Here is a 17,610-nt window from a genome sequence, read left to right as displayed (position 1 = left end):
TTTATTCATTTTTGAAAGAGAAAGCATGAAGAAGGGAGGGGCAAAGAGAAAAGGGTACAGAGGATCCAAAGCGGGCTCTGTGCTGACAGCAGAGAGCCTGATGCAGAGCCTTCAAATTCATGAACCATCAGATCAGGTCATCAGGTCATGACCTGAGCCAAATTTGAACATTCAACCAACTAAGCCACCCAGGTGCCCCCCATTGGAGGTTTTTGAACATACAAGTAACATGATATGATTCATTTTTTAAAGGATGTAGAAACACTCATTTAGACATTATTAGAATAACACAAGGAATGATAGAGGCTTGAATCTTGCATATTGAAGGGGGAAAGTAGTAGTCAGATGTTTGCACATTGTAAGATTTGGTGATAGATTTTATGTAAATGTGACAGAGGAGTCAAAAATGACCCCAAGGATATGGCCTGGAAGGATGAAGTTGCCATTTACTGAGATGGGGAAAACTGGGAGTAGTAGGTGGGGGTGTAATCAGGATTTTGAAACATAGGTGGTCATTTCATTCTTTATAAATGGAAATTCAGGTTGGAAGTTGGATATAGAGTTGGGAATTCAGGGAAGAGGCTCAGGCTAGATATCTTTTTAAAACATGCATGTGAAGGGATGAATGGGAAGGAATATAAGATGTGATCCATGAAGTAGAAGGGAATTCAGAAAAATGTGGGGACCCAGAAATTGGGTCTTCTACAAGCAGAAGAAGAATACGTGATGAAGCTTTATAGTTGTAAAACACAACATCACCATTCTCCCAGTTCTTTGGCTTTGGAGTACTCTTTAATTCCCTTTCTCTTTATTTTCTATGTCCCATCTATAATCCATCAGGAGATCCTCTTTCTGTTGCATTGCCATTTCTTTCTCATGATTACCATCCTAAACCCTGACTTCTTAGATTACTTTCTGTATGTGGTAGCTGTAGTTGTGTTTTTCAGACAAAATTTTATTATGTACTTCTCTTTATCAAGAACTGCTGTTCTGTTATATACTGAGAATTTTCTGTCTAGCTTGCACTATGCCTTTATTCCCCTACTTCTCTTTATTCCCTAACAACTGAATTCCATGCAGCTTCTTTCTTAAGTACTTTTCCCTTGAATATTCTGCACTAGTCATTTTTTGAAAAAACCTGACTTCTTCAGAAAGACTTTCCTTTTAAAAACCCACATTGATTTTTTTCTTTCTCCCAGTCTCTTCAGTTTTGTGTAATTTGTATGTGGCTTCTTCACATGGGTATGTGGGAGGTATACGTTCAATAAGAGTCTAAATCTTTTAAACGGAAATTATTGTTGCTTATGGAAATATTTTCTATTAAGTAAAAGGCTTTTTTTTTTAATAGGATGAAAGATATGATCATTTAGATCCAGCCGAAGTGGAAAAAGTTGAAAAATATATCAGTGAAGCCATGAATTGGCTGAACAGTAAGATGAATGCACAGAACAAACTAAGTCTCACTCAAGATCCTGTGGTGAAAGTCTCCGAAATAGTTGCAAAGTCAAAGGTAAGTAACTATGAAACTTTCTTTTTAATGGGTTCAAGCCATTAAACATTTTTTTTTCTTATTTTAGAGAGCACCCACAAGCAGGGGAGAGGGGCAGAAGGAAAGAGAAAGAGAAACAATCTTAAGCGGGTTCCACACTTAGCACAGAGCCCAGTGTGGGCCTCGATCCCACATCCCTGGGATGATGACCTGAGCCAAAATCAAGAGTCAGACGCTCAACCGACTGAGCCACTCAGGCACCCCAAGCCATTAAACGCTTTTATTGGGAGCCATACTTTAAGCAATAATCAGCTTGCAAAAGAACTTAGAAAAACAAATTTAAGGCTAAATTTTAATTTTGCAAAAAAAAAAAAAACAAAAGATTTCTAGGTGGGACATCTCTGTTCCTTGATTTAGTCACATGAGGCTGTGTTTTTAAATTTTAAGTTTACTACACAGGGAAATAAAGCAATGTGACAACTTCTTACTGTTATATATGTCAGACTTTTCTAGACTGCATGAGACTTCTAAATCTCCATTATAAAACTTTGCAGTGTAGGTTTCTGACATCATTTGAAATCTGTAAAATTCTATGGTAAAATCTTATTTCTGAGATAAACTTTTCAGCCTAAAAAACATTACTAGTGAAAATATCAAAGATTATCATAGAAAACACCGTGAAAAATATTGAGATGAACTTTACAATAAAACTAGCATTTAAGTAGAAAAATGAGTAAAGACGTCAGAGAAGCAATTGACAAAAGAAAACATAACTCATCCTACTAACTCTCCTTTACCCATCTTTTCTTTTCACTGGTCATGGTTCTGTGTTTACATTCATAATCTTTGTCACAAGTTGTCAAGGGTGTGAAGAAATGGATGTTTTCCCTGAGCAGCTTGGTTGAATTTGTTTCATTCTTTTTGTATCAGTATATATGTAGAAATTTAAAGGAAGTATACGTACCTTTAACCCAGAAATCATAATTCTAGGAATTCATCCTAAATTGATCATTACACAAGTATAGGAAGATAACCTTCCTGGTAAATTAGCAAAAAGTTGAAAGACACAAATACCTGTAAGAAACTAGATAAATGGAAGCATCTGTACAACACTTTGCAACCATTACATGATTTTAGATATGAAGATGAGTACAACATATATCTTTTAGATATAAAGATTTAGATATAAAGATTTTATATTTAGATATAAAGATGAGTACAACGTACTGAGTGAAAAGTTACCTCACTATGTAAATTAGCACGTTCATAGATTTGTAGATTTGTATATCTGTGTGTGCGTGGACATGTATCTAGAAGGATGCTCCCCAAAATGTTAATGTTACTCTGTAGAAGATGAAATTCTGGTTGATTTTTTTTTTTATTCAGTGTGTTTTCAGGTTTTTTTTTTTTTATTCAAATCTAAGTGTTTTCCTTTTGAGAAAGTTTTGCAACAAAGCTATAATAATTACTACTAATCAGATGAAATATAGAGTGTGATAAGAGCAGTTTGCCACTACAACATTCCCCCAGTGGGGTGCCTGGATGGCTCAGTCAGTTAAGCGTCCAACTTGCGCTCATGTCATGATCTCACAGTTTGTGAGTTTGGGCCCCACGTTGGGCTCTGTGCTGACAGCTCAGAGCCTGGAGCCTGCTTCGGATTCTGTATCTCCCCCTCTCTCTGCTCCTCCCATGCTCATGCTCTGTCTCTCTCTGTCTCTCAATAATAAATAAACGTTTACAAAACAAAACATTCCCCCAAGATGTTAGTCCCTGTCTTTCCTTCCCTCTCCCAATCTCTGTGACACTGGTCTTGAAAGATTTTAATGGTCTTTTATTTCTGTGTTAAAAAGAAATAAGGGCAGAGAAAATACATTGTATTTATTTTAAATTGTTAAGTTGCATTTACATTCATGACTTATTTTCCTTCAACATAGTTCTATAATTCCACTTATTAAAGCTGTTTTTGTGTAAGTATCAGTTTATGAAATAGGTGTTATTTGACAAAATTCTCAGAGCATCAGGCATAAGTTAAAGGAATAAATTAAAAATTATTTCTTCCTAAGTAAACTATATTTAAATTATGAAGAATCAGTTTTTAGGGAGATTATATACAAAGAGTATTATTATTAAAGATTGAAGAGTTCTCTGTCAGCACTAACATGCAGTAACCCAGAAGTAAATGCTTCATTGATGTAGTTGAAGAAACTTGGTTATCTGAGCTAACATAAATTCAGGAATGTCACATTAATGTGGAATTTAGAACGTTAATAGTAACTTTCTCTGTAGTAATTTTAATATACTCACTTCTCTTTATGTCTTTAGGAACTGGATAATTTTTGTAACCCCATCATTTACAAGCCCAAACCAAAAGTAGAGGTTGCTGAAGACAAAACAAAAGCTAACAGTGAACACAATGGACCAACAGATGGACAGAGTGGGACTGAAACTAAACCAGATATGACAAAAGACAGCTCCCAGCATCCTAAATCTTCTGGAGAGATGGAAGTGGACTAAGTCTTAATTTTACCTTCACATAATTCAGACAGTGCAAGCAATCACCAAGGTCCATTCTTCCTTTTACATGTGGTACACACAACATACGTTCAGTTCTTAACCATGTTTTGTCATTTGTTTTTTGGAGTAGTTTTGAAAAGTGTTTTATATTGAGTGCACTTCTGTTCATTTCCATTGCTGCTTATGTGAAGCTTTAGCTGAGAATAGATTTATAAGTCAGTTTAAGCTTTCCTAATATATGTTATATCAAATATGCGAGACTGATATATAGTTGGCAACAATCTACCTTATTTAAAGCTTCTACTTGGATAAACCTCAGCTCCTGTATTTAGGAGAGGATACTGTTTTGCACTATTGCAGAAGCATAGATTTAATTGCATCATCATTTTGAAAAACATTGAAATTGATGTGGTTTAAAGCCACCGAGGCACTGACTTTTTTCTAGTTATTGTAGTTATAATTTAAATATTAAAACAGATAATCTTATTGGTGTGCCATGAGAACTCCAAAGTGCTGTCATCACAGAAATGAACTAAGTCACATGTTGAAAGGGAAAACACACAATTTTTATGTTAAGGTGACACCAGCAGTTTGCATCTTTTATTAGTAATGTGGATTGATGTTTCCTCAAGAGTAATTCAGTGTCATTTTCACTTGAAACTTCTAATCTATTTGTCCTGAAGACCAGCTGCTGCTAACATAATACTAGCCTAAAGATGAGGCATTTATGATGAAAATACCTTCATGTTAAGGGGCAAATGCTATTGACCGACTCAGATGTTCATGTGTGATGTTGATAGCCTTGTTTCAGTTTTAATAGTTGTTTTGTTTTTCTTAATTGACTTTAATATCTGAACACAGGGTTGGGAGAAATGGCACAATGTACTGCATTATATACATTTATCACTGATTTACATAATGTTAAGAAATAAACACTTAAATAAGCGGTAATACTTGAAAAGAAGTACTTATACCGTAAGTCTTAGGAAATAATGCTTGTAATAAACTTAACTATGTTACACATATCAACAGGCATAGAATGTTACATAAGTGTAATATGATATGATGTGATTAAATTATAGTTCCTGCTGTTACATTACCTGTTCAGATCTTGGCTCCAGTTTTGGTGCTTCTTATATATATTATATGGGACAAGGGACTGTGAAATTATGATATTTTAAGACTTAATCAGTGCTTCATCACCAGACTTGTTCACGTTGTTCAGTTCTGTCCAGAAACTTGAAACCATTTAAGTATGGGAACAGTCTGAAATGACTTTTCAGACCTAGGAGAGGCATAGACCATGCATGGCACTTGTGTTTCATGCCAATCAACTAGATTAATAACCTAAGTTAAAATTTTGAAAGGCTCACTTTTTCCCAAAGCTAAAACCTTTATATTAAGATGAATTAATAATGACTTTCTTACATAGTAAAAATTGAGAGTTTAATATCTTTAGGGATAGTCATTATTTCTCACAAATAGTTCTCTTAAGAGAGATTTTGTTTCTACAATGTAGTCTGCACTGAAAGGGGAGCATATGGAGCAGTGCATTTTGCAGGGATTTTTAGTCATCCTTTTTGAGGGAGATGTCCCTTTTTTGCATTAAAAAAATCATATAGACCCAATATATTTTTAATGTCTTCTAGTCTTCAAACTTCTCCTTGTCTTAATACTCTTAAAGTGAACTAATTATATCCACTAGTAATTAAATACTTTCTTTTTAATTTTTTTTTTCAACGTTTATTTATTTTTGGGACAGAGAGAGACAGAGCATGAACGGGGGAGGGGCAGAGAGAGAGGGAGACACAGAATCGGAAACAGGCTCCAGGCTCTGAGCCATCAGCCCAGAGCCCGACGCGGGGCTCGAACCCACGGACCGTGAGATAGTGACCTGGCTGAAGTAGGATGCTTAACCGACTGCGCCACCCAGGCGCCCCACTTTCTTTTTAAAGCATCAGTTGGTTTTCATTTATAGGTTGAATATATAGGTTCATTTCAGGAAGAGCATCAAAGTTATGAAGGAGTATTTCAACAGCACACATTAGGGAGTTCGTAGCTTTTTCTTGAGTTAACAAGAAAATCACCCACTTCGTTAGGAGCTATGTAACTCCAAAACTTGTGAACAAATGTGTAAATAACCCTTTCTGCATCTGAACTAATATATCTGACATCTTCCCTTCCTTCTTAAATTGGTTTATGTAGTTCTGTGTTTTAGATCTATAACATTCTATTTCTTACATTTATATAACACTTCACTTGATAAGTTAAATACATCCAAAGATAAGATGTATGCTTTCCTACTCATCCAACTTAAATGATATTTTCAAAAGCTGTTTAACCTTATGATGTAGTTGTTTACTGAATATAAAGAAAAATATGTTCTCCTTAACAGTTTGGGGTAGAAGGTATGGCTCAGTTTAATCTGCATGGAAATATATGCAGTATTAGACAAAAAAATTTTTTTTCAAGATAAAAAGCCACTATTTTAGAAGTTATAGAAAATTAGAATGTTTTCCTATAATCAAATATGAACTAAGTATGTAGAAAAATAGGATGATTAAAATACACTTTTACTCTATGAAAAAGTATAAATCACTTGGTTTCCAAATCCACCTCCTGATGGCCAATCATACTGTGATTATAAAAACAAAGATTGCTTAAATAACAAAGTTATTTAACACAAAGTTTGTGATGCTTTAATTCCTTTAGCAGTATACAGAATTCTTAAGTTTAAAACAACTAGAAACAGTACACCAAAGAATTGGGCTTTTGGAATAAACAGATAATAATCTCAGTTTAAAAGACTGTAACTAATTAGATTTTTCCTAAGAAGAAATAAAGATTTCTTAGACTTTCTTGGCCAATTTTCAGTATATTTATGATTACTTCCTAGATAGCTATATTAATGAACTTGGGGCTCAATTTTTATATAATAAGTATGAAAACATTTTATCCAAATTAGGACATCTTGAACTGTTTTGAAAAATTATCAATACTTAAAGACAATGAGCATTCAAATACAGTGATCAAATTAGCTGACTTCAGTTTGAGCCAAAATAGAACCATTCCTCTGTATTCATGAATTTGAGTTGTAATAAGCCTATAAACATTCTCATTAGGATTTTGTTTTGTTTTTAACAGGTGATATTTGGTAGTTAACAGTTGAAACCTTGGCATTGATCTTAAATATCATAGAAGTGATTCTTAAATGACAAGACAAATATAACTTCACCTTTCTCACCTTTTAGAATTTTACAACCAGAAAACTTCAATTCTAAATTAAATGTTATTTTGTGATTAGACTTAGGAAGTTTTAAGTAGAATTTGGCCTGTGATATCTGATTCTATAAAATTAATGATAAGCATTACTGATTGTATCAATATTTAAAATCTGATGGCACGGATTAAAGTTAGCCACTGATGACTTCAAATGTCATTGGTAGTGTGCTTAAAGTGTGATTCTAATATTATGCTCTTACTCTACAATCTTTCATAACTACCATTTAGCAAACTAATCTTTTAAAGCCATCAATTTCAGAAGACAGAATTTTGATGATCAAAAAAGAAAAGCAGGTTTGAAATTTCCTTTTTTGTTAAGGTCTTACCATTTTAAAAGTTCCCAGGGAGCACATAATCTTTTCTTTCAATAAAAAAGTAACAGAAATTAATGCAAAGACCAAAACTCTTAACCAAAACAAAAAACTTCAGCTATTTTGCTTCCTCATCTAATTTTAAATGTACTAATAAAACTTATGTTCTTCCATATACTCCTGTGTTTCCTAAAAAAAAACCAGCTTTGGGTTTATACTACAGCCAGATGTCTAAGTTTTTTTCTTGCTGAATTCAAGGGTATTTGCTTCACACTTTAAATAAAAAGGCACCTGGAATTCTTAGAACGTTAAACTGAAGCTGCTTAGAAGAAGAAAACTTAACCTCTGTGGCACAGTGGTCAGTACCTGTTAGGTGGTAATGGCTCTTTCATCTTCCAGATCCCTAAGGCTACCTCTAGCATATTGTTAAAGTATTAAAAGAAAAAGCACATCTATTAAAACACATCATTAAAGGACTCGGAACTTTCAAATCAAAAAAGCGAATTGAATGATGAGCATTTTATTCAGTCTGTCAAGCAGGTCAAAATCCATAACCATAACAAAAATTAATAGTATAATCTTTGCTTTGGAATCTTTTACTGTCCTAAGTTATAGGATGATTATTAAGGAAGTATATAGTTACCTAAAAATGACCCATCCTGTACAGAGATAAGGGAAATTCAGTATGTTTTATTTTTATAGTGTATAAACTATAAATGGAAATGATCTTTCTGGTGCATCTTGATCCATTTATTCTCTCATCCAATTCTAGGCTCTTGTATAATCCTATTTTTCTCCAGCACATTTTGGTTTTTTTATTTTAGATGATTTTTTAGGTCTTTCATTTTGTGTATTTTTAAATAGTTTCACAGCTATCCTATCCCTTTGATAGCTAATTTTATTGCCTTTGTTGCCTTCTAAACACCAAATCTTACTACTGTGAAGAATTTTTTGACTCTTATAAATTCATACCTGAAAAGCCGTGTTGTAAGTTTCCTCATGTAGTATCTCTAAAATTTAATAATGGCTTCTAGAGTTTTCATATTTTGGCCTTAGAATACTTTTAAGTAGTTCTGGACCAAAAGAGGTCAGTTTTGTGAATTATCATATATGAAGAAACCCAACATTCCTTATTTTTAATACAGATACCAGTGTGACAAAATTAGGGTCAGAAATTCAAAATCGTTAAAGGGTTAGCCACCTTCCATTGTTTGTTCTTTCTGAATTACATACATTTTCTGTGCATCTTCCTGTTTTGTTTTGTTTTTAGAATTTCCTAAATTTTGTGCTTCTAAGACCTTGAGTCAAAATGCTCTTGAAATCATATGGCCCCATCCAGAAGAAGGTGTTAAAATGTCATTAGAAGGTAGGGAAATCTAGGAAATGCTTTAAAGTGTTGTATTATTTTCCCTGAAATAAAATTTTATGGCTTAATGTCTTGGAAGCAGACTCACATTAAAAGTGGTTACCTTTTATACTTGGTAAGATGAAGCCATTGTTTAATTCTACAGTATATAAAGCAGTTTTTTAATGAAATTATCAAATTGTTTTAGTTCTAATATGGCATCCAAGTCATTTTTTCTTTCTTCAACCATTATTAAAATAATTTCTATTGTGACTCTGACTCTAGTCATTAGTGTAAAAGAATTTCTGGTGGTTTAGTTCCTATTAGCTAATAATTTTGTTTTTAAGAAAACTACATTTCGTAATTTCCAAGTTTGTTTTCAATACAAAGTAACCAGTGCAATGCAGAAAATCATAACCAAGTGTGATGTGTCTATAAAAATAATCAACTGATTTTTGCATGTAATAGACCCTCAGCTTCAACAAGCTGACATGAGAATGGTTTGTGATGTTACACTGATAACATTCTAGGAATATGAATTTGGCATACAATTTTGGTTCACAAACATCCATAATAATGTTACATATGGCAGGATCAAAGTATATAAAATACTTTCTGTGTATGTAAATTGGCATCTTCATACTAGTGAACAAATAGCAATTGATAATAAATGCAATTCATTTTTGGATGACAGTGCACCTTGTCAAGTCATGTAATTATAATAAGTCTATACCTACTTGTTCCTTGAACTATGTGTTTTGCACACCTGAGGTTTAATTGTCACATATTGAACTTAACTGACTTGATGGTGGTTTGTGGACAAGTCATTAGAGACATTTAAAAAAATTTACTTAATAAGGGAGGGTCTTTAAATGAGCAAATTTTTCAAGCCTTCAGATGCTATTTACTGATTTTGTAAACAAATAGTTTGTTAATATTGGATGTGTTGTCAGAATAATTTAGCTTTATACTGGAAGAGAAAACAGGAATAAGTCAATATGATGACCTTAGAAATTTTCAGTAGGCATAGAGGAGCTCTATACCCCAGTGAGTCTCATAAAGCTCCTCTGTTTGAGAATTGCTATTCCTGACGAAAATGTGTCAAGTCGTTTAGGGTGTTAGGGTAAGAAAATGATTGAGGTCCCCTGGTCTAGAGTATTTGGTGCTTAATATTCTAGGGATAGAACAACTTAAAAGCATTCAAAGGCTAATGGACCCTCTGTCCAGAAAAATATTTATATTTCAAACACTTTATAAACTAAGCTTCAATGCAAATAAATACTTGTTAAGTCTAGAAGGCTTAACAATCGGCATTCATTCCTATTCATCTTATCCTGAATTTGGGAAGAACTGGATAGGATTTAGGTTTGTTTTGTTTTGGGGTTTTGTTTTTTGGTTTGGGTTTTTTTGGTAAAACCAAAGTCACTAGTAATTAAACAGAAAAGACTTCCAGAGGTGAAGAAGGAATGTCTGTTGATTGTAAGTACCTCTCATTTTTATCCTTTACAATTCTCCCTTTTTAAATGTAAAAAAAAAATGTTCAAGATGGTTCACAGAACCTGCAAATGCCAGAAGGCAGTCTGAACCAGTTGTGTCCAGCAGCATTGGCAAATGACTACATTTGGTTTCCTATTTAAGTTCACTGTGGTGGTAAAGCAGTGTAAACCTGAAAGGACTGGTGTACTGGTTTTAGAGATAAAAAGGATTAGGTTAAATTAAAAGTAAATAAGTAGGAAGGCAGCAATTTGTAGTTAATAAAATGAACCCCACTGAAGGCAAAGAGAAGCAAAAAACAAATCACACAAAATAACAGAAATCCAAATGTCACTAGTTACAGTAAACTTGGCCAGTTTAAAAACTATGTGGTTTTTACACTTCTTAGTAACAATGTAATAGTTTAAATTGATGGAATAAGAAAATGCCAATCAAATGAAACTATAAATCAAATTGACTTTAAGGTAAAAAAATAAATATTGAGATACAAGTGAGCTTCAATAATGACAAATAGAGCAATTCACCAGGAATAAAAAATTCTGAAACAATAAGAAATATATAAAGCAAGTGACAGTACAAAGAGAAATTTGGGCCCAAGGTAACAGTGATAACTGGTAGTAAGCAGCTAAGTATATAAAAGAATAGAATTTTAAAAGGCAGATCTGATAGTTTATGTAAATAAACTATCACTCAACTGTTAGGTAAAACCTAAGTATACATGGGGTGTTTATAATAATAATTATCAGTAAACCACAGCAAATCTCAATAAACACCAAAGACCATCATACAGATTTTCAAACAGTGCAATGTGACTAGAAGTAACCTATGAAGATAGCCCAAGAGAATTTCTTACACCCATATACTTGAATTGAAAAAATTAATTTTTATAAATGTCGAGGCATGTTAAAAATTAGAATGTACTTCTAATTGGAATGATAATATAAACCTGTTATATATGTTTAAAATATTTTTTATATTTTATCTTAAATTGCAAATGCACCTCTTAAAGATCCCTTTTGGATCTATTTTTCTTCCTACAATGTACAAGAATGCACATAAGTGTTCAGCAATCTTTTAATAAATGAAAGCTGCCTATAAAGACTTGGTTACGTGCAACTGGAGTGCTATTTTAGAAATTTAAATGCTTTGATGCCTGTATTGAAAATGAAGATTAGAAACTTAAATGACCTAATCATCCTAGTAAAGAAGTAGAAAGACAACAGCAAAATAAAGAAATTAGAACAAAAGAAAATAAGAGGAGAAATTAATAGCAAATGAAATAATCAACAAAATCAAAACCTCTGTCTCCAAGTAGAAAAAAATAGACCAGCCTCTAACACAATTGAGGAAAACACATCATTAAATCAATTTTGAGTTGAAAATCTACCCATAAAAGATATACCAAGTCCAGAATGTTTTACAACTCTCCTACAAATAAGTCCCTTGAAACTTCAGAAATTAAGAAAACCCCCTAACTGCTCTTATAAAGCCAGTCTCACAGCGTACTCTCTATATATACCACACCAGAAAAGGACGATATGGGAACAAAATTACTCTTCCAAACCCACTCATGAAGATAAATGCAACAAATTACAAATTTTCTAAAATACTAGCAAACTGAATTTATAAAGGTTAAAAATATACTAACAGATTTATTTTATCCCAAGGATGCAAGAGTAGTTTAATGTTAGGAAATATCATTCACCACATTAACAGATGAAAAAAGAAAAAAAAATTTTAACAGATGCTAAGAGTATATTTCATTGCTCATTTATGATTTTAAAAAATAATCTTATACTACTTAGTCCAAGCCACCGTCATCCTTCATCTACATTATTATAGTAATGTACTAACAGGTCTTCCTGACATTTATTTCCAATGCAACTCAAATTTATCCTTTTAAAACTTAGATCATGGGTCACTCTTCTGATTAGAACATTCCTTAGATCTCCACAGCATTCAATAAAACCCAAAGTCTTTACCATATCCTGAAAATCCCTACATGATCTGTACCATTAACTTTTACCTCATATTTTACTGCTTTCCTCCTTGATCACAAAGTTCCAACCCAATGTCACCTTCTGTTTTAAGAGCAGTGTAAACCTGTTGAAAGATAAAGAGAAAATCTTAGAAGTCAGAGAACCGAAATCAGACAACAAAGACCATTACACCTCTAAGGAGCAACAAGACTAGTTGACTGACTTTCCAATGGAAATGATGGAATCTAGAAGACAAAGGACTGAAATATTCACTATTGACTTAGTAAAGTGAAACAAAAATCTACCAACATAGGATTCTATACTGAGTGAAAATATCCTTCAAAATGAAGACAAATATTCTTTCATAAAAAACTAATTTTAGCAAATCTGCACCAAAAGTAATACTAATAGAGAATTCTTCAGATGGAAGAAAAATGCAAGGAAAAGCACTAGAAAACATAAATGTGTGGGTAAATCTAAATATTAGATGTACAAACAAACACTGTCTTGGGGTGCCTGGCTAGCTCAGTCACTAAAGCATGTGACTCTTGATCTTGGGGTCATGAATTCAAGCCCCACACTGGGCACGGAGATTACTTAAAAAAAAAAAAACTATCTTGACCACAATATAAGAGATAGAATGCATGACAACAAGGAATTAGTACTCTTAAAAAACACCTAACCAAAACCAGCCTCTGAGTTTTGCAAATTTTGTCTCAGATGCTCTTCTTTCTTAGCAACACAAATGAAATGCAACTGAAATAATTTATATCAGACAGCTATTATGTGAACTCACAGGTACACACAAGTGTGTATGTGTGTGTGTGTGTGTGTGTATATATATATATACACATATATATATAATCTGTTATAATTTAATGCTTTTTCTAAATGTTACTGTTGTGATGCTATCTCCTATAGGTACATTTTAAAAAATCAGGTTTCTAAATTTTTAAAAAAGTATTTTTATGTTTATTTTTGAGAGAGAGAGAGTGTGTGAGCAGGGGCAGGAGCAGAATGAAGAGAGACAGAATCTGAAGCAGGTTCCAGGCTCTGAGCTGTCAGCATAGAGCCCGACACAGGGCTTGAACCCACGAACCGTGAGCCGAAGTCGGATGCTTAACTGACTGAGCTACCCAGGCACCCCCAGGTTTATACATTTCTAAGATTTTATAACTTCAATTTGTTGTGGCATTATATACATCCTTCTTTATGCCTGTTACTCCTTTTAACATTAAATTGCACAGGTGTCTGGTTCCAGGCCAAAACCTGATCCTTCAGGTTCAACAACACAGGGACACAGATTTTACCAAGCTGGCCTCACAGGGGAAAACTGCCCTCTTCACAACAGACTAGGTACATGGTTAGTGTATTGCAGTCTCTGGAGGGGGTTGCAATCAAGGACTCAGACTGTCATTCCAACCCTGAGTCAACAATGCTGATATGTAATTTATCATTCCTAGCCCACCTGCCTCCATTCGGAGGCCTCCATACAGTGGAGACTCCACGAAGACTTCCTTATGACAGGACCTTGACTAAGATATTTTTCCCCTCTGACCTCAGTAGTATTTTACTCCTAGCCGTTACCCCTTTCCTTCTGTCAAGTTCCAAGTCCATAAAATGGTAGGAGTGTTTTATTCAGCTCTTCAGTAAGACATCTTCCATTGCCGGCAATGCCTATCATCTGACTGACCCATGCGTGGTGCCATTCTGCAATGAAAAATGGAACATTGAGGAGCTACCATTTTTCTTTGCTTTTTGCCTACAGTAGTAGCACAGGAAGTGAATAAAGCCTTCGTTATTACTTTCAGTTTGGCTTACTGTCCTATTTGACCACACGGATACTTGACAGTTTGACAGATAATTCTTCAATTTCCTCTTTTGATTTTCACTGGTCTAGTAGTATTTAAACTTAAAATAAAAAAAAAAAGTTATATATATTCCGGACCAAAAAAAAAAAAAAGGTGGGGGGGCAAAGGGGAAGGGCAAATCAGGCTTACCAAATTGGCAAATAAAAGAAAAAAAAATGGAACATTCCCAGAATCCTCAGCAACTTTCACCAATATGCCTGCCATTCACCAGAACTTAATCTGAAAGCTACCCCTATCAGCTTGGTAGTCTAGGAAGCTTAAGTTTTTTGACTTGCACTTTGCTATCTCCAACAAAATTGGAATTCTGTTAATAAGGGTGTATATGGCATGGGCAAAATTAGACACAGTAAGGACACAGAGGAACACCACAGTTGAATTATTCTCTCAAACAATTTACATTTATTTTCATATGTCTATGAAATGTTTACAGATATTGATCATATATATATGGCCAACAGAGGAAAAGTTTTGAAAACATCCTCTAATCATAAGCCAATAATCTCATACATTTACAAATTAAGAATGAAAGAATAGGGACGCCTGGGGGGCTCAGTTGGTTGTGCATCTGACTCTTGATTTTGGCTTAGATCATGATCTCACAGCTCATGGGATCAAGCCCTGCGTGGGCCTCTGTGCCATCAGCACAGAGCTGCTTGGGATTTTTCTCTCTCTGCCCCTCCCCTGGTCACACTCTCTCTCTCAAAATAAACTTAAAAAAAAAGTGAAAGAATAGATGGACGTATCATAGAGAAAAATAAATAGAGAATTACTATCTGAAAACCAACAAAAAGGAAAATATATCGTACCAACAGGGTACATGAAAATTGTCCTAATGAAAATAAATGTATAGGTGTATTTGAAAAACCTTAGTTTCCCCTCCTATGTCTTCTTTCCTACACATTTCCTTTCATTATACTACTATCACAACACTTCAGACACCAGATATGTGTTGCAGCAATTCTCTTCAACACCAGCCAGGTGTCCTACAATTTAACTCTATTTAATAGCCTTAAATAATTTTGTTTTTAGAAAGTACAAGATGAGGAAAGGCATAAGTACTCATCTAATGAATACGATTCAATTTAATTCTAACACTATCCACCTGGAGATAACATCAGATCCCACAGATTAAGGGTTCAGTCTCACAAGACTACCCCCTTTCAGATGTCAATCATAAGTAGTACATCCTCAGATTATCCACAACTTCTGTGCACTTGGCTACAAATTAGAAATTCCCATAACCCCCTCCTTGGGTTCAATTAATGTGTTAGAACTCACAGAACTCTGGGATTAACACCTACCAATTTATTAAAAGTATATGGTAAAGGATACAGATAAATAGCCAGATACATACATAGGCAAGCATAAGAGCTTCTGTTCCCATTGAGTTGGGGTATATCACCCTCCTGGTGTGGATGTGTTCACCAACCTGACAGCTCTCTGAACCCCCACTACTAGGATTTTATGAAGGCTTCCTCACTTGGGCATGATCAATTATTAATTCCATTTCCAGCCTCTCTCCCCTCTCTGGAGGTTGACGAAATGGGACTCAGAATACCAAGGTTCTAATCATGGCATGGTCTTTCTAGTCACCAGCTGCCATCCAGGAGCCCACCTAGAGTGACCTCAACAGAAAAATGATGCTCCTAGTGCTCTTATCACCTAGGAATTTACAAGGGTCTTAGGAGCCCTGTGTCAGAGGTGGAGTCAAAAACCAAATATTAGGACAAAAGATGCTCTTATCACTTGGGAAATTACAAGAGTTTTAGGTTTCTCTGTGCCAGGAACCAGGGGCAGAGACCAATATATATATTTCTATTATAGCCTTAAATAATTTTGTTTTTAGAGAGTACAGGATGAAGAAAGGAATAAGTACTCATCTAATTAAATATTAGAAAAAACAAATCAGAAAGACATGATTAGTCAGAAAGACTACCTTGCAAAGCTAAATATAAAAGAGAAAGCTAAATATAAAACATAAAGACTAATAAAAAAATATATCTTCTTTGGCAGACAAAATAAGGAATAAGAAAGGAAAATAAGTACAGATACAAAGGAGATTTTAAAAGACAAACTGTCCTCTGATAGAAAGTTTGGAAACCAAAAGAAAAGAAGCTCCTGGCAAAACATGAACTGCCAACATTGACCAAAAGGCAATGGAAATTTCAAGGTACAAGGCACTATACAAGAAAATGTGTAACTAAAATCCTCTACTGATTAGCAATCTATATAAAATAATTATATAGAAAGGAAATTAGCAATTTCCTAGCAATGAACTATTTGAAAAAAAATTTTGCAATAGCCTCAAAAACAATAAAATACATAAGAATAAATTTAGCTAAGGAGGTGAAATTTCCACACACTGAAAACTTTAAGACTTTGATGAAAAAAAATTGAAGACACAAATAAATGTTTATGGACTGGAATAATTAACTTAGTTAAAATGTCCAGACTACCCAAGGCAATCTACAGATTCAATGCCTTTTCTATTAAAATTCTACACTTACTTTCTTTCACAGAAATTTAGAAAAAACAATCCAAAAATTCATATGGAACCAAAAAAGACCTAGAATAGCCAAAGAAATTCTGAGAAACAAAAAGGTTGAAGGTGTTGCACTTCCTAATTTCAAACTATATTACAATAAGTCCCAGGGATGTAATGTACAGCATGGTAACTATAGTTAACAATACTGTATTGTATATTTGAAAGTCACTAAGAGAGATCTTAAAACTTCCATCACAAGAAAAAAAATAAGTATCTGTGGTAATGAATGTTAATTAACCTATTGTAATCATTTTGCAATATACACATAAATAATTATGTGGTAATACCTTGGATTAATGTTACATGTCAATTATATCACAGATGGAAAAAACCTATATTACAAAGTTACAATAACCGAAAGAGCATGGTACTGGCATAAAAACAGTCACATAGACCAATGGAACAGAATTGAGAGCACAAAATAAACCCACATATATACAGTCAACTAATATTTGACAATGATCTAAGAATATACAATGTGACAAGGATAGTCTCTTCAATAAATGGTGTTGGGAAAACTCTAAAATCATATGCAATAGAATGAAATTGGGCCCCTGTCTTTCACCACTCACAAAAATTTTAAATGTATTAAAGACTTAAATGTGAGACTTGAAACTGTAAATTCTTAGAAGAAAATGTGAGAGTTGAAAGTGTAAACCTAGGAAAAAAATCTCACCATTGGTTTTGGCAATGAGATTTCTAATATTACACTAAAAGCACTAGCAACAAAAGCAAAAATATGCAAGTAGTACTACATCTATCCGAAAAGCTTCTGCACAG

The 17,610-nt window shown here is 33.8% G+C and overlaps 1 protein-coding gene and 1 long non-coding RNA gene across 5 annotated transcripts in view; one reads left to right on the top strand and one right to left on the bottom strand.

The window, feature by feature from the left end:
• The window catches only part of HSPA4L (heat shock protein family A (Hsp70) member 4 like), a 51,082-nt gene extending 45,972 nt beyond the window's left edge, over positions 1-5,110 (top strand). For both annotated transcript variants that reach the window (XM_040474345.1, XM_040474355.1), the window contains exons 19-20: positions 1,349-1,510; positions 3,812-5,110. In XM_040474345.1, coding sequence (XP_040330279.1) covers positions 1,349-1,510; positions 3,812-4,003 — 354 coding nt within the window. In that variant the 3' untranslated portion in view covers positions 4,004-5,110. The remainder of the gene's footprint in view (positions 1-1,348; positions 1,511-3,811) is intronic.
• Positions 1-17,610, bottom strand: part of LOC121029887 (uncharacterized) — a 70,940-nt gene that overhangs the window by 16,771 nt on the left and 36,559 nt on the right. The window lies entirely within an intron of this gene.

Source organism: Herpailurus yagouaroundi, unplaced genomic scaffold (genome assembly GCF_014898765.1).
Source record: "Herpailurus yagouaroundi ecotype Mexico unplaced genomic scaffold, PumYag 28, whole genome shotgun sequence".
Classification (NCBI taxonomy): Eukaryota; Metazoa; Chordata; class Mammalia; order Carnivora; family Felidae; genus Herpailurus; species Herpailurus yagouaroundi.
Note: the sequence above shows the minus strand (reverse complement) of the source record. Positions and strands in the feature narration are given on the sequence as shown.